The sequence below is a fragment of the Mixophyes fleayi genome, chromosome 8 (assembly GCF_038048845.1).
Source record: "Mixophyes fleayi isolate aMixFle1 chromosome 8, aMixFle1.hap1, whole genome shotgun sequence".
Classification (NCBI taxonomy): Eukaryota; Metazoa; Chordata; class Amphibia; order Anura; family Limnodynastidae; genus Mixophyes; species Mixophyes fleayi.
In genome coordinates this window covers 23,486,642-23,511,406 of record NC_134409.1, presented here as the reverse complement: position 1 = coordinate 23,511,406, position 24,765 = coordinate 23,486,642, and the positions used below count along the sequence as shown (strand labels likewise).

The following is a 24,765-nucleotide window of genomic DNA, read 5'->3' as shown; positions in this document are numbered from 1 at the left end:
TTAAATAAGAAACTTCTTAATTTAAGTTCTTTAATGAATCAGGCCCCAGATCTTTCCTGTATTATTTCCTCCAATATGTCTGTTTGCATATCATCATTTAGTTAGATCTATATATCATATAACATTTGGTGACGTGCCTAGTTAATGTCTTTTTTAATGTGCATTCCTTAAGAACTATCTACTACTTTTCCAGTAAACATCACCAGGAGTTTTCCTGTTTCTCAGTGGCCCAAATGTCTGGGGAGAAGGGAAATATTTACTGAATGTCTAGTGTTTGATTCTACAGAATGTAATTTGTATATGATATCCCTTAGCATTAAACTAGGACAGAGATGAGAACCTTCGTTGACACGGCATCAGTGACCTACACCCTGCTCATGAGGCACTGACCTACCCATTGCAGTAGTTGCTGAGCAGGGTTATAATTATCATAAGCTGAAGAGATTCACTAACATGTTACTGTCTCGAAGCCTTCAGGTGTTGGCGAGACTACAAGCCCCAGCATGCTTTGCCAGAAGATAGCCAGCCAATAGCTGGCAGGGCATGCTGGGACTTATAGTTTCACAACACCCGGAAAGCCACGGGTTGGCCTAGAAGCTTACCTTCATTATCCTTGCTCTTTAGAAATGAAAGCACTAAAAGCAAATTGATGCTACATAAATCCAGGGAGTTCTAAGACAAAACAATGTCTTCAATGTGTGGAATATTACTACATAATAACAGTCTTCCCTCTTTCTCATATGAGATACGAGTGGTGCGCAAAGCGACTATTACAGTCTCTGTTTACCAGCTTTATGCACATCTATTATTGTTTATATAGCTCCAATTATATTATGCAGCACTGTACAAAGGATATGAACTCATATCGGTGGCTCAGTGGTTAGCACTTCTGCCTTACAGCACACCGGTCATGAGTTCAATTCACGACCATGGCCTTACTTGTGAGGAGTTTGTATGTTCTCCCCGTGTTTGTGTGGGTTTCCTCCAGGTGCTCTGGATTCCTCCCACACTCCAAAAAACATACTGCTAGGTTAATTGGCTGCTAACAAATTGACCCTAGTCTGTGTGTGTCTGTTGATGTGTCTGTCTATGTGTGTGTGTTAGGGAATTTAGACTGTAAGCCCCAATGGGTCAGGTACTGATGTGAGTGAGTTCTCTGTACAGCGCTGCGGAATTAGTGGCGCTATATAAATACATGGTGATTATGATGATTCACATCAGTCGTTGTCCCATTGGAGCTTACACTCTAAATTCCATACCACACACACAGACACACACGCACACTAGGGTCGATTTTGTTAGAAGCCAATTAACCAACTAATATGTTTTTGGACACCCATGCAAACACATGGAAAACATACAAACTCCACACAGATAGGCAGAGCCGTAACAAGGGCGGTGCAATCACTACGACAGCTCAGGGCTCAAGGCCTAGTGGGGGGGCGCAACAACCGCCCGCTACATACTACACCCCCATGAAGTGGCAGTGGTGTCTTACGGTGGCAGTACGGCAGGACTACTTTGCCCATTGAAAGACAGCAACTGGGCAGCGCCAGGAGGAGGATGCCGGCTTCCTGCTCCTGCAGCGTCCTGACGTACAAACAATGACGTCAGGACGCGGTCAGAACACAGGCGATGAGGAGCCGACGCAGAAGGAGGACACAGGAGAAAAATGACAGAAAAAAGAGAAGCTCAGGTAAGTAAACTACTGCAGGGACTGGTGAGAAGAGGGGGCTGGAGTGAATGGGGGTGGGGGGTCTGGAGAAGAGTGAGGGGTCTGATGAGGAGAGTGTCTTTAGTGAATGGGGGGGGGTCTGGAGAGAATAGATGGAGATGCAGGGGGTTTGAGAGAAGGGGGGGGTGCTTTGGAGTTCATAAATATATGATGCATACTATGAAAACATAAGTAATGTAAAAGATCAGTAGAATATTAATTATCTAATAAGTATATTAATTATATAACAATAATTACTGTTAAATGTGGGGAAATTTGTAAGCCATAATTTGATTGTGGGGCTGGGGGAAAATAGGCCTTTGCATTAAATGGAAATGTTAATAATTTAATGGCGAGATTCTGTTTGTTAAATATGGAAGCCTTTAATTTAATGTTGGATAAGGCCAGGAATAATTTGGTTTATTAAATGGGGATGTTGTTAATTTAATGGTGGGAGCTGGTGAGGGATGAAGTATATTAATTAGATGGAAATGCTACTACTTTAATGTATGGGCTGATGTGTGGGGTATGTCTGTTTATTAAATGGCAATACTAACCACTGTGCCTCCTTTGCGCAGAAGTATTAATTTACCATGGATTACATTTTTTTTTCTGGAGAATTTGAGAGACATTAAAGTTATGAAAGTGCAAAGATATATCTCCCACAGTGTAAATGACATTCATGCCTTTTTTTGTCAAATGCACCTGATGATATGCAGCATGTATAGTTTCTGCATGTAGGACAAGTGGTATCTCCTGGGGGTAAATGTATGAATCTCCGGATTCTTCATCTCCGGCGTGTTCAGCCTCTTCAGCGCTTAAATTTAAAGCGGCGCTGCATTGTAAAGGGATTCCCTTTACAATGCAGTGCCGCTTTAAATTTAAGCGCTGAAGAGGCTGAACACGCCGGAGATGAAGAATCCGGAGATTCATACATTTACCCCCTGGTGTGCTAAATTTTGCATATTCTGATGGGAGGAGCTGGATAAACCAAGTGTCAGCTTATTGTCAGCTAGACACATGAAGGCACCCAAGTACAAAAGTGAGATTTAGTTTTGGGGAGCGAAGTAAAATAATTTTTTTTCAGCACTTTTATACACTATGGGCCTGAGTCAATTAAGGAAGGTAAGGCAAAAAAAAGGAGTAAATGTTCTTTGGGACAAACCATGTTACAATGCAAGGGGTACAAATTAGTTTATTATTTTACACATAAGTTAAATACTGGCTGCTTTTTCGTGTAGCACACAAATATTTGATAGCTATTTTTACACTGAAATTTAAAGTTGATCTAGAACATACCCTACCCCAACTATAAATCTGTCCCCACATTTTAAATTTACCTCATACTTGCCTACTTTTAGGCACTGAAGTCCAGGAGATCCCGGACAGGAGGCGTGACTAGAAGGCGGCAGGGCGCGGGGCACGGTCAATCGCTTCATTTTGCCCCCTGCATCGAAAATAATGTTTTGATGCGGGGGCGGGGCCAAAATGATGCAATTCACCGCAAATCGCATTATTTTGGCCAGGACATTCCGGCAGAGTTGGCAAGTATGATTTATCCACCCTCCAATGCAACATGGTTTTGCCCAGATTCAAAGTTACTCCTTTTTTATGCTTTGCTCTCCTTAATGAGAACATTTACAAACCAAAGTAAGGGTTATTAGAGGAGTGTAGATAGGAGGACATGTTACAAAGAGATTTGTAAACCACAAATATGTTAATATAGACTGAAATTTTGGACATTCCAAAGGTATTAATTACATATTCAGGAGATATATCGCTGGCAAGTGCCAGGGCAATGTCTGAAATGTGCTTTACATGAGCATTGTGCCTTTAAATAGCCAGTTTCATTCCAAAGGGTCTGCAGAGAAAGTTAAAGTCCAGCATATATCAGTCACAGATGCAGTCTATCCACTTGTCTGTAGCTGTGCTATGACTAGGGCTTACTTTGAATATCCCCAGCTGTTTTACTAATCACCAGATCCAAGTTCCTTGGCAAAAGTACACGCAGGAAAGATAAAAAAAAAAAATTGGCCAAAGCCGCTGACGATATTTAACATTTCTCTTGTGTTTGACAATCTCAGTGTGTGAGCAGTGCTGGTGGTTTCCACATCGTGATGGGGCCTCTTACTGACATGGGAAATGTACAAAACCAGACACAGACGTCTGCGTACCTGTGTCACTGCACCGCAATCACAATGACAGATTAGAAAACAACAGGCACGTTAATGAGGTCTCTATGAAAACGGACAGTGGTGTTCCCAGCGTGATGTGAGCAATCATAGTGTGGACTAAGGCAATCCAGCTCTTAGAAGTACAGTCTATTAAATGCTGAACAAAATAAGATACGTCAACAAGACGTCCAAGTAACAGCTAACCCACGCAGTACGAGTCTCGTGGTATAAATTGCACATATATGTTCTAGCTGTTATGGTCTGCAGGCTAGTTTAATGTTATTATTATGTAAGGAGGGGCTTAGCAGCTGTCTAGTGTACTAGTATAGGACAGAGGGCGAAAATCACTATTGCCAGTGAAAATAGGCTTTTTTATTGTCTTCTCCCTATAATTAAGAGTTAGCGCCGGTGACAGCACTGATATCATTGGTAATAATCCCCTTTGCCTGGTGAAGCCTTTATACAATTATTGCTGCGGTACTGTCGCTATACCTCTTCTGATCTGGGCTTTCATTTGAACTGTGCAGATGGCGAGCCAGCTTACACATGCCCATATCCGCAGCAATGATCCTGCCTCTGTGATCATTTTTTGTTGCAACACTCCTATATCAACCAAATTCAATTTCAATTTCTGAACTGTCTGAACTAAAATGCCAGAAGCAGTATGACACTGAGACACAAGCCTATCACTCCCCCTTTCTCTTTGCTAGCAGCGTTTCACTCCTTTCTATTTTTTTTGCTCATTTATGTTCTTACACTATTTTAACATAATTTTAAATCACAAATAAAAAGGGTTTCCTTTGAATAAAGTGGTGTGACATCACAGGGAAATGGGTCAGATTGGGAAGTGAGATATTCCCCTCTAAAAGCTACGCTACATAAGCTTTTTGGGACCTGTTTACTAAACAGTCAAAATGTTAGCACCTTCTGTGATAGCATTCGGTTTCCTTGGACTCTAATCAACAATAGTTTGTGTTCCAGTGCTGGCTTAATGGTCAAACATTTTGTCAAACAGAAACATTAACAGTCAAACCACCAGGGGATTAGGTAAGTGCACTCAGTGCAGAAAGTTTACAAACCAAATCCCAGCTTTATGGGAAGTGAGGTAGAGCCCAGCACCATAGGAATCTGCGACATTCCCACAATTGGGAAAAATAGAGCGCGATGGATATGGAAGAGAGAAGGCTTCCGATAGAACAAGTAAAACATTTGATGATTAACAACAATACAAATTACACTTCCATTCAGTGGCATATGCAATAAACCTTGGATATTTATACGGCTCTCCCACCATTAACCAACACGTTAACTTGTCCAAGTTCCGAAAAGTGTAGCAAAGAAGCACCTTAATAAATTAACCCGGATTCTCTCATGCAACTGCATATGCCCCTGAATGTAAGTGTACGTTGTACTTTTTATTTATCATTAAAGTTTCACTTGTTCTATTGGAAACCTTCTATCTTCCCTATACAGCGCACTCAGTTTTTATCTACTGAAGGGAACACTTTATATACTTAATTACTAAGATATTCTATGAATCTATATCTATATTGGTCTGAATGTTTGGCCGATTCGTGGACATCTGCTTAAAACTGTGACAGTGTCAAACAGCATTTTGGTATCAGTCTTGTAATTCTGGGTAAATACTTCTTCATGGACATTTGGTACCGTGCCAGTAAGATGGAGAAAGGAAGCCTAACCATGAGAACTACATTAGCAAAATAGAAATTACTGCTTGATATAGATTTATATCTAACAGCTTGGACTTTGCACCCATGAGCAGATACATATTTTAGTTTGCAATGGGAGACACTCTGTATTTTCAGCATCTTGGACCTAGATGACTGGGCTATGAATCAGGCCCTGGTTCAAGTTCATGACTTGACTGAGCGGACCTTACACGAATGAGAACTTCTTCATAGATCAGCCATCTAAGCAGCAATAAAGAATAACAACAGTGACCAACACAGTTTGCTAATCACGGTCACAAGTTGTTGACCTTAATGTACATTATTATTGACCAGGTTGTTCTGCCACCCAGAAGGGGTGATTGATTGCAAACAGAGGATCAGTGGATCCATGAACCTGAGGTGGAATTCATTGGAGGCCTCAATGAACACCATTATTAACTGCTTGTTGTGTAAGATGCGGACACAAGTTGTAGAATCCTGCCGCACATTTGACACAAATGTTATGTACTCTTCAAACTTTTTGGATTAGTTATTTAAAAAATTAATGTTTTGGCTTCCGCAGATTGAGTAAACGTTAAGATTGAGCAATGCCTACTGTCCTACTACTCTGAATGAGTCTATCTGTGAAACTGAGCAGGGTCTGGCCTAGTTAGTACTTGGATGGGCGTCCACGTGGGAATACCAGGTATCAGCACCCATCCAGAGTATAAACTTATATTTATTATCTTATGATATTCACTGAGCTCATTATTATAATCATTAACTTTTATTGATAAAGCACCACAAGGCTTCTTTAATGCCATACATAGCGGGTTGGAACATATAACAAGATTACATAAATCCATACAGATAAGAACAAGGATTACAGATAAACAGAATAATACATGCCTTGATGCAATTAACACAATATACTGCATGGCACACAACACAATTCAGCCGAAGACAAAACAGGTACATAGAGCCTACCTGCCTACTCTCCCGAAATTCTCGGAAGGTTCACAATTTTTTTTACTTTAAATTCACATAAAGATGCTTTTCAACACGTAGTGTACATACAATACATTTATAGTCTATCTTAGTTGCATACAGCTGTTCTTTGATAGCGTAAATGTAACTTTTGAAGCAAAGATTATGCTGTGTCAGTCATCACTATCAGTCGGCTACATCTGTCCTGTACTAAGTGCAAATGATACAGCTGAAAACTAGTGTATTTAGCCTATGTTTGTCCGCCCCTCCCATCCCCCCGGTCCGCCTCTCAAGTTGTAAATTTAGCCAAAAGTGTCATTTGCATCCAGACATTAATTGCATGCAATTGCGTTCATTAGCGTAAGGCCTGGTTAAAGTTATTTCACGCAAGATACACTGCGCAATTGGACTTACGTCCGAAATATGAATCAGGCCCTTTTTGTCCTAACATTTTAAGATAATTCATTTTCTTTCTTATTATTTTTTCAACAATATTAGTTTTATTTTATAACAAACCTGATGATCTATCCAGGTTGGTAGCACACATGGCTGTATTGTAATATACTACAGCTGTAGTTTGATTATTATAATGATATCACTGCAGCAGGTGTTCATATTAGCATTCACTGAGGGTCAGGTGCTCACTGGGAGGGGCTTGTTTCAAGGAATTTAAATTTTGGCTGCTTGAGTTCGGTTTTGTTACGTCTCGATTAAGGCCCCACAGAGGGCCGACACATTTCTTCAATCCTTTTCTTTCATGTCAGTGCTGCTATATCACTGCTATTTGATCTCTATACTGGAGCACCCAGGCAATTGTGGTATGTGGGTAAACTAAATAGTCCTTTATTATTATTTAAACACGTTATTAGGAGAAAACTCTATAAGGCAAAAAAAATATATATTTTTCCAGCAAAATCAAAATATAGCAAAAATGTGAAAATTGTGTGGATACAATTTTTGCTCACATCATAATCCTGAATCTTTTAGGATTTATTGACCTCTTTCAGCTTTGCATCTGGTTTTCGTACGTTTTGTATGAATTAAATAGGATGTACGTAGGATTTTAACAATTTGCGTTGTATGTTCAACAAACAGGTAACTTGTGGCGATCATTATAGTATGAAATTATCAATAACCCTAAGATTACACCAGCCTTTGTGCTTCTGTTAGTACTCCTGCAACAACTCAAAGTTTCTTATTGAAAATAAGTATTATTTTTATACTTTGTGCTGTATTTTATTTAATGTCTTGGCCACTCATCAAAGAGTAAGTATTTTTAAGTCTGATTGTATGTGACATCGCTCGTCTCCTTTGAACTAAATAATTCCTACACATGCTATAGAATATGATCTCCGACATGATCCAAAACATCAGTGTTTTATCTTTTTCATACAGGACGCTGATATTTATTTTTTCAGATGGAGGAATAATTTGCCTATTAATCGTTGCAAAGCACTTTTATGTAGCACTGCACGATTAAAGATTGAAAATGCATTACATACAACTTTAACAATGTTATGCCTTATCTAATAATAGTCTTAAGCCTCACATCAATGAAATTATCGTGCAGATCACACAGTTCACCAAAGTTTGGTCAGATATTGCAAGAGTGTGTATGCTCCCATGATAATGTTTTATCGTAGCAAAACACATCACATCTGTTGATTTAGCTTTATGAACTTCCTAAAAATCACTATCAGCGATGGAACGAGGTCAGGCCAATGTGGAAGTGTGTACGGACTCACGACAAGCAATGTAGGCAGATATCTGTAGAGTGTACAGAGTCTCAGGGATATATTTACTAAACTGCGGGTTTGCAAAAGTGGAGATGTTGCTTATAGCAACCAATCAGATTCTAGCTGTCATTTTGTAGAATGTACTAAATAAATAACTAGAATCTGATTGATTGCTATAGGCAACATCTCCACTTCTTCAAACCCGCAGTTTAGTAAATCTAGCCCTCAATCTTTTTAGCAGATGGTCATGAGATTACAGAAGATCATAGATCTGAAGGTAAATTGTGTAGTACACATGAATCAGTATCCTCAATCGGGACTTTCAGTCATTGGTGAAATAGTTACAGAAATCACATCTGACGGAAGATAGCATAGGTGTGTACCCATCTTTAGCCAAGAAGGGGTATATTTAAAAAACTGCGGGTTTAAAAAAAGTGGAGATGTTGCCTATAGCAACCAATCAGATTCTAGTTATTATTTATTTAGTACATTCAACAAAAGGACAACTAGAATCTGATTGGCTGCTACAGGCAGCATCTCTACTTTTTCAAATCCGCAGTTTAGTAAATATACCCCAAAATGTTTATCTGCTTGTTTATATAAGTCCTAGTTTATCATACATTAATGAATCATTAATTTATGATACAAAGTTTCTCCTCATATAAAATGCCTCAACTGTTGATCTTGTATTAATTACATACAAGTAGTAAACAAAAGGGTACACAATGGTATAGTCACCAAATGAGAATATACTTTTGTACTACAAACGTTTCACATTATATCTTAACAGTGATCACCTGTCACTCTTCAATGGAATATAAGACATCTATTCATATATGTATATTCTTTCCATATTGTCATTTCATCAAGTTCCCCGTTACTCATTTCATGCAGTTATATGATGTTTTGTTACCCCTTCTATTTATATTCTCCCCAATTTCTCTTCTAACTCCCCCAACTCGTCACTTGCATTCACTCCCCTCTCCCCCTTGTCTCATTCTCACCACTCCCCCTTACCTTGCAGAAACAGAGATGAAGGAGCAGACAATCGCTTCATGCCATGTCAAGGATCCCTCTAATTGCAGCCTCCCAGTAAACAGGATCCAGCCCAGATGTGGGACGGGGACGTCCTGCCTTCCCTGGCAGATGTGAGGGGGTTTATGGAAAGAGCCTGACAGGGGGAGGAGAGTAGCCCAGCATTGAACCGAGACCCGCTCTTGGCTGATATAGATGGGATTTTATGAGTGTGGATTTAAATACAACTAGCTATAAGGATGCAGCTCCTCACAAAATGCACGAAGTCTGATGTGTTTGTGCCATCTGTAGTCCACTGTGAACAGTGCATCTAATACATCCTACTCTATCTAGCCTGTGGCTTAGATTGCACCTGTTTGCACAGATCCTGAAATGTATATTAACTGTGCTGTGTTCAGTGTATGTTACTCATCATGGTGATAATAACAATGAAACTTGGATTTACTATATAGCACCTGACCAACCTCTACACTGTACTATAAAGAACCTAGGGACTGAATTATACTCGGATTGGTTCGAACATATTGATGTAGAACTTTTAGCCATTGGTAATCCATTGTTTAATCAGGTCTTTACAGAGTAACTAGGCAGGGTTTAGATTTCTAGACTGTCTGGTGAATATTACTCAATTAATGTCACCTATTACTCACATACAGTGTCGGACTGGGGCTTGAAGGGTCCACCGGGGGACTGTAACGCTAGGGGCCTACCAGAGGGGATGTGGCCAGCCATCATAGAGGTGAGACCAGACACTAGAGGGGGAGGTGTCAGCCCACGAGGACAGCTAGCACCATAGTGTAGAATATAAAGAATGCAGTGTGTATATAAAGAGTACACAGTCTTGACCTGCTTCTTAGATTGGGCAGAACAGTCACCAAAAATCAGGATTGTCCCACTAGACCAGGCTTGGCCAACTTGTAGCACTCCAGGTGTTGTGAAACTACAAGCCCCAGCATGCATTGCCAATATATAGCAGCTTATTGCTGGAAGGGTATGCTGGGACTTGTAGTTTCACAAATATTAGGCTAACCTGCCACAGGTTAGCCAAGCCTTCACTTGACTCAGAACATTTGACAGACTGTCCTACCTGTTCTTGTCACTTTCACCACCTGTGGATGCTGGTTTCTTTAGTTGTGGCTTGTCTGGATCCTGGAATGTTGGGGGCCCCATTTGGAAAAAATAATGGGTACAAAATCTTAACCAGCCCCAACGTAATAGTATTCCCATTTAATAAACCTATTCCCTCCCTTCAGACAACCCCTGCAATAAATTAATCGCATTTACGTACAATAAATATACCTATTTCCTGCAACCGTCACTGCCATTAAATAATTCATATTCACATTTAATAAATAGACCTTATGCTCCTCAAACTCAGCCCCACATTCAATAGCCCCCAAACCACCCCATCTTAAATTAAGTCCCCACTATAAAATTAAATTGCCCCACCTTCACCCTACAAACAAAATCGCACCCATTAGTTAGCCACCACCTACCACACACACATTACATTGTCACAAGCCCGCTGTGTCATCACACATTACTGTGCTCCTTCATCTCCAAGCTGTGCCGCCTTATGATCACACTGCGCCCTCCATGCTGCTTTTGCCCCCCCCCCTCCATCATCCTGTGCCATGCTGCTTTGGCTCCCCTTCACCCTGTGCCATGCTGCTCTAGCCCCCCTTCACACTCTGCCATGCTCCCCCTTCACTCTGTTCCTTCACTTACCTTTTCTATCGGCTTCTTTCTTCCCGACTCCTCTCTGCGGCACTCCTCACTGAACGTTGGGCGTGATGACGTCACGCCCGACATTACGTGCAAACGGAGAAGAGAGGAGTCGGGGAGCGCCGCGGTCATGTGAATATTTTTTCCTTTAAATTTTTCGGCTCCCCCTCCCCCACCAAAAAAAGAGGGGAGCGTTCAGGGTCGGAGCCTTTCGGGGGGATAGCCCGGTCCCCCGGTGGCCCATTCTACAAAATGACAACTAGAATCTGACTAGTTGCTATAGGCAACATCTCCACTTTTTCAAACCCCCAGTTTAGTAAATATTATGTATTAATAATGAGGCACACACATACTAGAGTTCACTTTAGTCAGCAGCCAATTATCTAACTAGCATCTTTTTGGACTATATATATAGTCTGCAAGTTTTCATAAAAAGTGATAACATTTTCAACATTTATTAACTGGAGACAAAATTTGACTTCAACTGCTAAGCAACGACGTTTTGCATAATTGTAGTAATACCACATCATTTACCCAACACCAGTCAGAGGCCTTTGGATTGTTGGTCATCTGATGAATGAGCTAGCTGCACTTGTGGTTTGCAATGAGAGAGGTTGGGTGACAAATTGTATGTATGTATGTATGTATGTATGTATGTATGTATGTATACATACATGTATGTCAGAGCAGGTTCCATAGATTTGTACATATGGGTGAACCTGGTTGTCAGACTGCTCTGTTACAGGTTCTCATAGCTTGAAAACTAATAGAAGTAGGGTGGAGGGTTATATTTTAAAAAAAATTATATTAGTCAAATTTTACAGTGGTTAGTTATTAAGGATTACTGTAAGGAACATTATCTCTAAGCCTGTGGATAACATATGTTATAGAGCCATTACCCAACAAAACAAAAAACACAAATTTATAGCTTGAAGGTGTCAGAGTAATCTGTTGTATATGGATAAATCAAGTTGTCAGCCAAATGATTTCTACAGAAATTGCAACAGTGACATCTACAGCCTAATAGCAGGTACTGCATCTCTATACACTGTTTCAGAACTTCCTTATGGAAGTCAAGTTTTTGTTTTTTTGTGGTTCTGCTTATTAAGTAGAGAAAAGCCCTACCTGCTGCAAAAACTGGTGAAATTGTCAGAGATAGGGCTTCTCCCTATATATCAAAGGCTACCGGCAAGCTGGGTCACACATGCACAGGTCCAAGACTGGCTGAGTGGACCATCTCTCCCATTAACCCTCTTCAGTCACGTTTACCCCCCTTCACTCTACAAGAACTGCCCTTACCAAAGAGACCAATTACCTACTTTTAGCCAAGTCAAAAGGTCACTTCTTCATGCCAATACTCACTGACCACAAAATCGCTTTCAACACCATCACTCTTCTCCTTCACACTTTTCCCCTGACATGGTCCTCTCCTTGCCTCTCCAGACCTTTTATCCATTCTGTGAGTCCATTTGCCTATGCCATCTCCATCTGGATGAACCAACAAACATGTCAATTCCCCCCCCCCTCCCCCCCCTATAATGCCACTACCCCTCCACCCACCTTCTTAGTCAACAACTTCACTCTCTCCCACGCTCGCTGCTTTGGTGTCGATTCCTCCCTCAGCTTCACCTCCTGCCTGCTCCTATGCCACATTACAAAAATCCATTCCTTCCTTGCTTGCTTGACCACTGTTTTACCTCTGAACGTCAACTATCATCCCCTCTCAGAACCTCCTCCCAATCCAGTCTCCAAGACTTATTCCACACTGCTTCCTACCTATGGAACTCCTTGCCTCGCATTATCATACTCTACTCCAGCCTAAAATCTTTCAAAAACTCCCTCAAAACTCACCTCTTAAGGTTTACCCAGCTTACCGCCTCATGTCTGTCCACCTCGTATGACCGTGATGTTATGTCTGAAGTTGAATCTTCTCGTTTTCATCACTCGCACGCATTCTAATTATACTAGTATCCAGGCTAGCTGTAATTCCTAGCTCATCCCTGTATGTGGAATGCTCCAGTATATTCATGTATAAGTATATTCTATTCATGCAGGTCACATCTGTAAGATGTATGGCCAGCTCCAGGTTATAATATATCTTACTTTACTAGTATCATAAACGGTTTTGCATGATTGTATGTCATGAAATAAATTGTCAGCTTCTTGAACTATTTCACACTTTGATAAATTGACCATTAGATTTAATTTTACCAAGACCAGCAATGTAGAATGTTACAGAAAGTTCTAAATAAAAAACAAAAAACACATATCATGAAATTAGTGTTTTTTTATTAAACGCTCTTTTGACTATTAACATGTTAGAGGAAAAACAATCTGCTGTAATTAAGTCCCACTGGCTGCAGGGTACATATAAAAGACTCGGCTGGTACGAAATGTTCCCCGATAAGATGATTTATCTCTGATCACTGGGATTAGTTCAGTTACTGCTGCTCTATTAAACCGGTTCATAAATCATTTCAATCCATTAGTATTGAGGAAGCTGACAGAAGACAGGTAGATCAAGTCAATCTATTAGAAATCAAAGCAATGTCCCCAAACACACCCTTCATTTTTAGAGAAGCCTGTAGTATAGCCATTTTTCTTACATTTTTAAAAGGCAGTTATCATAAAACATATGTGTAGTGGAATGCTGCACAAACATGCATAATACTGCACACATGCACAGCTAGTTCGGTCCTACAATGCCGGTCTAGAAATAAAGGAGACGATTCGTTGGTTATTGGATGGGGACAGCAGCAGTTCTGGTTGGTCGTTACGAAGCCATCGCTAGTGACATCATTGGTTGATCTCTGCTGCATAGTTCACATTTGTCATTCAGTAAATAGTTGATCACTTCAAAGCTTGGCTTTCACAGGTTGCAGCTGTAAGCTCTGCAATTTCATGGCCATTCCCATATTTCCAGTGATTTTCAGCTTGCCCTGGAAGAAAGCCTGTGAGGTATATACCAGATTAGTAACATCCAATGTATAAACAGGTTGCAATCAACAGTTTTGGATTGTTTGATGGGCTGCATGGAGAATACAAGCCTGAATTAAACCAACAGCCCTGTGTAGACCCTGTATTGTCTCCTGTAGCACAATCATCTGTTGTCTTGGTTACAAACACAAAGCTTGGCGGAGACAGTGCAGGGCGCACTAACAACATGCCGTGTACATCCAGAGAAAACAGTCACAGCTATAAGTATACAATCGCTTTCAATGCTGCCTGGATCATTGACTCCTCAGACACAATAAAAACAATCATTGCAGGTCTGTCACTATAACAGTCATCTGTGTAATCCTGTTTTAACATTAAACAGACTAAAGCAGACACACATGTCCAAGGAAAATATCTGTTCGCAAAAATACACAGTGGGTCAATCAGTGCAATTGGCGGAGGACCATGCACAGATTGAGGTCATGGTCCAATTATTTTTAATACACTGGACAAAAACCCAGTCAGATTGTCATCATACTTGCTGATTGCTGGTGGAAGCAACCCTATGTTTTTGCGAATTCAGTTTAAATTGGCCAGATTGCACAATGACTTGGCTCGTGTGTACAGTCATGGGCAAAAGTTTTGAGAATGATACAAATATTATTTTTCACAAAGTCTGCTGCCTCAGTTTTTATAATGGCAATTTGCATATACTCCAGAATGTCGGAGTGATCAGATGAATTGCAATTCATTTCAAAGTTCCTCTTTGCCAGAACAATGAACTTTATCCCAAAAACAACATTTCCACTGCATTTCAGCCCTGCCACCAAAGGACCAGCTGACATCAGTGATTCCCTCGTTAACACAGGTGACAGTGTTGATGAGGACAAGTCTGGAGATCACTCTGTCATGCTGATTGAGTTAGAATAACAGACTGGAAGCTTTCAAAAGGAGGGTGGTGCTTGGAATCATTGTTCTTCCTTTGTTAACCATTGTTATTTGCAAGGAAACACGTGCAGTCATCATTGCTTTGCACAAAAAGGGCTTCACAGACAAGGATATTGCTGCTAATAAGATTGCACGTAAAATCAACCATTTATTGGATCAAGAACTTCAAGGAGAGAGGTTCAATGGTTGTGAAGGCGGCTTCAGGGCGCCCAAGAACGTCCAGCAAGCGCCAGGACTGTCTCCTAAAGTTGATTCCGCTGCAGAATCAGGGCACCACCAGTGCAGAGCTTGCTCAGAAATGGCAGCTGGCAGGTGTCAGTGCATCTGCACGCACAGTGAGGCAAAGACTTTTGGAGGATGGCCTGGTGTCAAGAAGGCCAGCAAAGAAGCCACTTCTCTCCAGGAAAAACATCAGGGACAGACTGATATTCTGCAAAAGGTAAAGGGATTGGACTACTGATGACTGGGGTAAAGTCGTTTTCTCTGATGAATCCCCTTTCAGATTGTTCGGGGCATCTGGATAAATGCTTGTCCGAAGGAGGAAAGGTGATCGCTACCATCAGTCCTGTGTCATGCCAACAGTAAAGCATCCTGAGACCATTCATGTGGGGGGTTACTTCTCAGCCAAGGGAGTGGGCTCACTCACAATTTTGCCCAAGAACGCAGTCATGAATAAAGAATAGTACCAAAACCTTCTTCTCCCAACCATCCAAGAACAGTTTGATGATGAACAATGCCTTTTCCAGCATGATGGAACACTTTGCCATCAGGCAAAAGGTGATAACTATGTGGCTCGGGGATCAAATCACCGAAATTTTGGGTCCATGTCTAGGAAACTCCCCAGACCTTAATCCCATTGAGAACTTGTGGTCAATCCTCAAGAGGCGGGTGGACAAACAAAAACCCCCAAAATTCTGGCAAACTCCAAGCACTGATTAGCAAGAATGGGCAGCCATCAGTCAGTATGTGGCCCAGAAGATGATTGACAGCATGTCAGGGCAAATTGCAGAGGTCTTCAAAACGAAGGGTCAACACTGCAAATATTGACTCTTTGCATAAACAATGCAGTTGCGAATAAAAGCCTTTGACACTTATACTGAAGTAAAATTACATTACATTTCATACCATAGCAACATCTGACAAAAGGGTTTAAAAATACTGAAGCAGCAAACTTTGTGAAAACAAATAATTGTGTCATTCTCAAAACTTTTGACCATGACTGTAGACAGCTTGAATTATTATTATTAATTTTTATTTATAGGACGCCACTAGGTGTCCATAGCGCCGTACAGGGACAAACGAAATTACAATACGAGGTGAGACAGCACAGTACAGTAAACAATAAGCACAGTAACTCAGTGAGCTCAAAGCACAGCTAGGGGGGTGGGGGAGGGTAGAGGGGAAGGTCCGCCTACGACGGAGTCCAAGAGGGAGAGTACGGGTGACAGGGAGACCCCCAGAGGGGGGAGGAAGGAGCTAGATGGACAAGGAAGAGGGTCCTCGAGGAGGAGGGCTAGGTAGCTGGAGAGCAGAGTTAGAAGTGGTGAAGACAGGAGGAGAGAAGACCCTGCTCAAAGGAGCGTACAATCTAAGGGGTGGGGTAGACAGACAGAGAGACACAGGGGAGAGAGGGAGAGAAGGAGGAACGGAGGATAAGGATAAGGGAAGGGGAAAGAGGGGAAGAGGCAATTGTAGATACATCACTAGTAGAAAAAGCAATAACTCAACAGTGATCATTTTGCAACCCAAGTTACTCCCTAATGAACACTACACGACTGCTTTATAATTTATATAGTACAATTCCAGGCCCATTTCTGTTTATTTCTAGCACATGGATGCTGTACCACTGCATGGCAGCTCTTGGCCGAGGATTAGAAGTGTAGTAAAGCAATAGTTTAAGAATTTGTTGCAGTACTTGCGCCCTCTGATCACATGTCAACCTTACCGTCTGAGGATTGATCTTCCCAGTCATCAGAGCCAGGAGGTCCGAGTCTGCCATTGTGATTGTACAGTCAGCTTTTTTATCTGCAACACAAATGACCAAAGGAAGCAAATTAGTTCCCCTATTGTTTACTATGTATTGGTAGTTTCAGCAGAGCTCGCTGGAGACTCACCTGAGTTATACAGTACGGAGCCTTTACCGTTCTTCACATCTACCACCCAAGTAGCCTCTTTCCCTCCAGGTCCATCCTTTACCTTAAAGGCAAAGACTCCTCCAATCTTTTTAACAAACTGCTCCCCTTCCTGCAAGATGAATGGAAGCAAAATACTAAGTCAATCCTGCAGAAAATGGTCTTTCAGCAATTTTAATTAGTTTTCCTTTTGGAAATCCAGACTTAGGTTTTAACCTGTTGCGTTTTCCTCAAATATTATAGGTAAATATGACTGACTCTGGGGCGGACATACTTATTCCAGTTAAAAAAAATAAACTGAACTGAACTTTGTATTCCCCCCTCGAGATGAGCCTGGACTACAACAGGTAAAATGTTATAGTCAGGGCAGATAGGGTTATCTTTTGCCAATATATGATATATAATACACACACACACACACACACACACAAATAACGAAATGTGACTAAATCTTCAGGCACTATTGGTGTTCAAACATAGGTAATGAATAAATATTAATAATACTTAAATTCAATGAAGATCAAATTCTTTAGTGAGATTCATTCTCACTAAAGGGTGTGGGAAAAGCGAGAGACAACACCTAATATACCTTTATATATTGCAAATGTTTATTAATTATTCCCTATGTTAAACAGAATCACGCTATGTCCTTATTAGTTTTTTTTCACATGATTTATCACATGGAGAATAAATCTCACTAAAGAAGAATTCAATCTCCATTGAATTTAAGTATTATTGACATTTATTCATTACCTATGTTTGAACACTAGCAGCGCCTGAATATTTAATCACATTTTGGTATTAATATATTATTTGGGAAGTGCATATCCTTGTTTTAGATCAGTAAAGCTGCATTTAGAAGGAGCGCAGGTAGACTCTTAGACCCTTTTTTTCATACACACACACACACACACACACACCTCCTGTAAAGTTTTGGCCATTATGAGAGAAATATAAAAATTAGGTAACTTATGTGATACTTTCATATAATTAATTGAAACCAATAAGATACACCTCCTAATATTATTGGGATACCATATCTGTACTTTGTTGCAGGTTAAGCATACTTTGCTGGACCAAAATATCTTTAAAAAACCAAGTAGGCTTTATTTCATGTCTTTATTTTAATTGTCTTATTCCTACTTTCCAGTAGTGGAGAAATTTAGCCGTTGAGCATTACAGCATGTGTTTAAATACAATATAAGCTTTGATGTCTCAGATATCGAAGTTTATAATAGCACAACTACAGGCATACTCTAACGCTACATAGATTGCGGGGACGGGTCTAATAAGACCCTGAGAAATAAGGAAGAAACTGGTGAATCCTCAGTATTTGTACAGTGGTCTGTGTTTGAATGTTGTGTGCATATGTAAATCACCAGGAAACGAATAAAAGTTCCCCCCAGCTCCAATGCAAATGGGCAGAAGGGGATACACAAAAGTAGTTAACTATCTAACGTGGTATGTAGTACTCACTACATACAGTACATAATTGGGCAGCACGGTGGCTTAGTGGTTAGCACTTCTGCCTCACAGCACTGGAGTCATAAGTTCGATTCCCTACCATGACCTTATCTGTGTGGAGTTTGTATGTTCTCCGGTGTTTGAGTGGGTTTCCTCCGGGTGCTCCAGTTTCCTCCCACACTCCAAAAAGTGTGTGTGTGTGTTAGGGGATATAGATTGTAAGCTCCAAACGGGGGCAGGGACTGATGTAGAGCGCTGCGGAATTAGTGGCTCTATATAAATAAATGAGGACGATGATAATTCTACATTCTTCACATACAGCCAAACTGGTAGTTATTACAGTTGATCTGATCTGTCAAAAGAAACCTCTCATCAGCATATACAGCTTTAACGTAAGAGCAACAAGTGATTCACATCAGTAAGTAAACTTTGCAAACAAGCAGGATAAAATGTATTGTTTACAAATGAAATGTGAGAGGCAATCTAAATGCTATGTATTATCCTTTACTTCATTATATTTAGTATAAAAGACTGAACAGATCTCTGTTGAATAGATAAACTGCTTTGTAAGCAATATGGCTTCTGCCCACAAAAAAGCTGGTTCGTGAATGACAGGTGTAGCTTATTTTTGTTTGTAAATATGTTTTTTTTCCTTGAGTAACCATAGTCCTATTATTAATAAAAACGTTTATATGTATTGTAAAGAAGCACTAGGATAATAGTGGACGGAGTATATGTGTGTCCCAGAATTCTAGCTTGTAAAAACACCAGGTAAATTTTGCATGTGTTGGAAAAATGTCTTCCCAATATGTTCAGTTTCAGAAAGAGCTGGTTTAAGGGGTCCTGGAGTGAATAGAGGAGAGAGGACGGGCATTCATTCCTTTGAGCCAGTTTGGTTCTTCTGGCCTCCCAGCTCTAAATTAATAATAAAAGTCTGTAACCGCTTCCTAGATGCATCTCATTACCTATGGAGTAAACAGGGAGGCTAAATTAAGCTGATGGACTAAGATTTATTTTGCGGTTTGCTTATTTATTGCCCAATAAAACCAGGTATTCGTTGTACTAAACCTACTCCCATCACAGTATAGACTTCAATGAGGACAGGTCACTCTGGGGCACTAGAGGGAAATTGCGCTACTATCTCTTATCACAAAATAGTTCCCTGATTAGGAAGGTGATCTTTGACCAAAGTCATCTAAATGTTTTACTGCAGCAATGATTGTGAAATGTACACCTCAATATTGTACTCTCTTTTGTGACGACTGTACAAGAAAAGTCATATAGTACCAGAGGACTACAGCGTATACAGCCTATATACACTATCACTGGACATTGGGTTGAGTACACTTTGGTTTGCATATTTTTTGGAAATGTCACAGACCCCAAACAAACGGTAAAAGAAATACAAAACCAATAAATTAGCTAAGTGACCTCTTCTAGTTTCTTCTCGATTTCTTTGAAAACATATTGGGCTTTAAATCCATCTTCAGCGCTGGTTGGCGTCAACTGGATACGGTTAGAACTGGAGAGACAAACACATGTATCATTTAATCTTATGCCAGGATTCCAAATAAACTAATCAGCAATAATCTACATGACAGCCATGGAACATTAGGAGACAGATTGCAAGACAGAAATGCTACACAGTGGGTGTGAATGCAGGGAGCTGGAAATGTGCAACAAGGGTGTAATTTTCAGGACCTTTTTGCGTTCTCTATTTTCAGCTGCAGTGCCCCTCCTATAATACTTTACTATTGCAATGTAGTTTTATGTCATATGATGAGAGGGATATGGCCTAACATTTTGTAAGTGGGAGATGTAATTACAAACCTGGTGCCCAATTTACATTCGGTAAATTATTTAAAAAATAATGGACATTGTGTAAACTTGGTAGGGTATTGATAGTCATCAAGGTTAAATAAGACCCAAATTATAGCCCAAGACTTAAATTCTTACATAAAACCCTTAAACCAAACATCAACCCCTCCTCCCCAACCATGAACTCCAACTACTATTGAATTTAGGATGTTAAATTTTAAAATTTCCCAACAGTTTACATGTGTTTACACAGTCTATCGTGGACTGTGTTTATAGGCTCACACAGACACAGCGCTTAGTTGCAAATATCATCTGAAGAAGTTTATTATGTGTAAAGAGCAGATTGCATCTGTTGTACAGTTTATTCAGCTGCAACTTTATGATTTGTAGTGTTCTTTATTGTTATTGTGTAAATATATATCTGTATATCATTTATTTATTTATATAGCGCCACCAATAAATACATATTCTAATAAAACATAGGCAGCCGCTACAGCTAATTAAACAACTGATATACAGTATGTATGAAAACTGCAAAATAAAGCATGATGTAGTAACAAAGTTTCTAAAACAAGCTACGAGCCATCATAGCGTGTCATGGCTCTTCAGTCATACAAAATGCTGCTTGTCTTGTGAGATATTGAGCATAGGAGGGCATTACAGCTAATAAACTACCACCAACTTATGAACAGAGGCTGGACGGGTTTTGAAGGACCGAATTATAAAAAAGTTGAAATGGTATTTTTGGTTTGCACACAGCTGTCAGAGAGACCTTTTCATAACATTTCAGTGTTTTCAAATTTACACTTTGTATCATATACCCATAATTTTTTTTTTTTTTTGTATATAAAGCTTATTGATTAGGCATCAAAAAGCCAATTACTATTTTTGTAATTAAACATTACTGTGTAATAGAGTAAAAAAAAAAAGAAAAGCTTATGCATTGAGTGAAGGCAGCACTTATTCTTTCATGACAACAACATGTTCCCAGAATGCATCACTCTGTCAGTGTGGGAGAGGATGGGGCGATTTTATATGTAACCTGCTGCTTCCATTCATATGCAGATAAACAGGCTAAACATACAGCTGCTGTCATAGCAATCTCCTCCCAGCTGCAGATCACGGACCTTACACACACATTATATTGTGCAAGCCCCTTCTGACTATACCAAAGAATTATAGCATTGCAGATAGTTTATATAGAAGAATAAAATACATTTTTATCTTAATAAAACACAACATATTGAAATCCATATTCAAAATGCATTAAAGTGACCAGGAAAGTAGATCTCTCACCTGGCTGCTGAATCTGGGAACCCCATCCTGTATAAACTGACCACCACGGCACCCCCGAGTCCGATGTTGTGCTGCAGAGCGAGTTGGGCTCCTGGAACCTGTCTCTTCCCGGCCTGACCTCGGAGCTGCCAGCACAGTTCTGCACACTGAGCAAGGCCTGTGCACGGAGAGAAGACACTGAGTGCCCGGCTTCCGGCTGTGCGCCCTCTACCGTCTGCCAGGTAGAACTGCAACTCATCCACTTAACCCCCTCACTGCCTACAATGTGCAATGTCACCCGAATTGTCTAAAGCAGTAGATTCCCCCAAAAATTTCAAGGCACCCCTAAGCCAAAATAATTACCAAGTAGTCCCCCGCCTTGCTTACCACTGGCCCTGGCTGAGGCACCCCAGGCACACAGTTTGGGAACCACTGGTCTAAAGCCATCTACATTATTTTTTTTTTAATCTATATGCTTAATTTGAAATCTACTATAATAATGCTAATGTAACGCTGTTACAATTAATCTTCCACACAGAGCTCATATTTGCCTTCAAGAAATATTTCCACATATTTGCATACTGCAAGCTAGGAGTACTGCTTCAGATATTTACCAAACGAACATAGGAACGCTATAAAATGATAGAGTGGGTGGAACACTATCAACAGATTATTATGGCAATCATTTCTTATGTGCAGGTTATAGATTTGTAATTCTATGTTTGTATTAAGCACAGATCATGAAGTGTTACAAGGAATGCAGCATGTATAATGACAGTCCTTACAGTACATGTTGATGAAGTGCACAATGTAAAGTATACATCATTAATTTCACAAATTAAAATAGATATAAATGGGAGTAAAGGGGGATTACCACATTTGCGCTATTTAAACCCTTTCTGACTAGCAGGATGGTGGCGGCAGCACTAGGAAGACATCCCTAGAATCTGCAGTTACCAACGCACTGCCTACAAATATTATATTTTCCAGGCATCAGTGCCAGGTAGATTTTGAAGGTGGCAGGGTTGTGTGAGCTTGGTGCTTGCACCCTTAGATTACTGCGGCATGGGCACCCTGTGCGCTCCGGGTTCTTCCCACACTCCAAAAACCTACTACAGTAGGTTAATTGGCTGTTATTAAATTGACCTTAGTCTCTCTCGGTCTGTGTGTGTATATGTTAGGGGATTTAGACTGTAAGCTCCAATGGGGCAGGGACTGAGGCGAGTTCTCTATACAATGCTGCGAAATTAGTGGTGCTATATAGATGATGATGATGATGATGATGATGAATTATGCACTTGGAGCCAGTATATTTAGGAGGACAGATTCTTTTTTTTTCAGTGTTATAATTATCTGTTTGCTTTTCCAACTTATTTGTCCAACTGCAGTCCTGTGGGCTGAATTAGCCAACTGCTGTTGAAGGCATTTTCATAAATAAATTAACACATTTAGCCTAGTTCATTATAATTGGAAAATAAGTGGGAAAAGCTGAACCACATCATTAAAACACTAAAAAGGGTAACGTTGGCAGATAAAGTAACTGGAGACTCACTGTATAGGAAACATGGAACCTTATGTAACCCCTTAAAAGTTGGCATCCCCTTTTCCCCCAGAAACAAATATATTTTTGTACAAATGTATTATTGTGCTTCTGGACATTAATTATGAACTCTGCACCCTCTGGATTGGACATGTAGAATTTGGACAGATTTTAGAGACCATCTTGATCATTTATCTTTGGCAAAGGTTCCCTAGGTCCCTGTATCTGATGTGTGCCAGGGAACATTACTAGGCGAGAGTGAAGTTCAAGGTGTACAGTTACGATGTTGCCCTGTCTCTATCAGGCATGAAGATAAAAGGGACACAAATTCCATAATACCATATAAATAAGCAGATAAGAGCTGAACTTGTCCCAGATTTCGCATGGCTTGCTTACACATGCTTTGGCCTTTAACACATATCTTTATCAGATACTCCTATACAAGGAGTACAAGGTCTGAATCCCATGGTTAGTTATAGAGTGTTTACATGCTGCATATTATACACATGGCAAAATGCTTTGTAGCTACATACAGTACATGTAGATTGCTAATAGGAGTGAGCACAGTTTCCTGTTGAAGACCAATCTGTCAGCACAGATGAGCGCTGCTTGATAGCATATAAGCGTACCCACACTATTTTCATGCTTGCAAGCTGTCCCAATTCACAATGGAACGGTCCCTATCTTGATATGGGGCCCGATTCATTAAGGATCTTTAACTTTATTTTACGTTTGATTACTTATAGTTTAAGGCATTGATATATAAATGATTAAAACCCATGCCCAAACCCTAATCTTGGAGCCAGATACAGTTACATTCATACTAAAATAAATAAAGGTACATCCATTTGAACACTACATATGGTTCTGTACATCTATTTGAACACTACGGGCCGGATTCATTAAGGAACTTAAATTAAGAAGTTTCTTATTTAAGTCTCCTGGACAAAACCATGTTACAATGCAAGGGGTGAAAATTAGTTTTCTGTTTTGCACATAAGTTAAATACTGACTGTTTTTTCATGTAGCACACAAAAATAGATAGAGTCTGCTGGGTGAAGTGAAGAAGTGTGTGTGTGCCCTCCTGCAAACCATTCTGAATACATTATGAAGCAAAGCAGCATTTGCACAAGATGAAAAGTCTTCTCTGTTAAGGTTCCTCTCTGGTTTCATAGGTCAGAAGTGATAAAACAGGACACTGACTTGGGCGATTCCTAAGTAAAAGAGCAAGTCCTTGGGATTAATGTATCAAGCTGAGAGTTTTCCGGCAGGTTTGAAAAACCAATCAGATCCTAGCTATCATTTACATTTTACGAAATGACAGCTAGAATCTGATTGGTTGCTATAGGCAACATCTCCACTTTTCAAACCCACTGGAAAACTCTCAGCTTGATACATTTACCCCCATGTCTTTTAGGAGGTATCCAGAAGTGGTGGACAAGTTGGGACGCTGGTGGAGAGGGTGCAGTATCCTGGGAGACATTATGTGTTTCTGCCACTACCTATGCTCGGTCACCTGCTTTAAGGTCGACCTTGTTTGAGGTTTCAAGCAGAGGTGGCTGAGAATTAAGGGTCAGTTGTCCTCTCAGTCACTTTCCAGGTTTTTACGC

General features: G+C 40.3%; 2 protein-coding genes across 2 annotated transcripts in view; both read right to left on the bottom strand.

The window, feature by feature from the left end:
* PODN (podocan) overlaps nt 1-9,535 on the bottom strand; it is a 50,183-nt gene extending 40,648 nt beyond the window's left edge. Inside the window, exon 1 of the mRNA XM_075182119.1 lies at nt 9,299-9,535. The gene's annotated coding sequence lies outside the window, so the exon portion shown is untranslated. The remainder of the gene's footprint in view (nt 1-9,298) is intronic.
* A 3,778-nt stretch (nt 9,536-13,313) lies between these two features.
* The window catches only part of SCP2 (sterol carrier protein 2), a 35,066-nt gene continuing 23,614 nt past the window's right edge, over nt 13,314-24,765 (bottom strand). The window contains exons 12-16 of the mRNA XM_075182124.1: nt 21,637-21,793; nt 19,954-20,044; nt 17,041-17,170; nt 16,872-16,951; nt 13,314-13,992 (exon numbers count right to left, since the gene is read on the bottom strand). Of these exons, the coding sequence (XP_075038225.1) occupies nt 13,897-13,992; nt 16,872-16,951; nt 17,041-17,170; nt 19,954-20,044; nt 21,637-21,793 (554 nt within the window). The 3' untranslated portion in view covers nt 13,314-13,896. The remainder of the gene's footprint in view (nt 13,993-16,871; nt 16,952-17,040; nt 17,171-19,953; nt 20,045-21,636; nt 21,794-24,765) is intronic.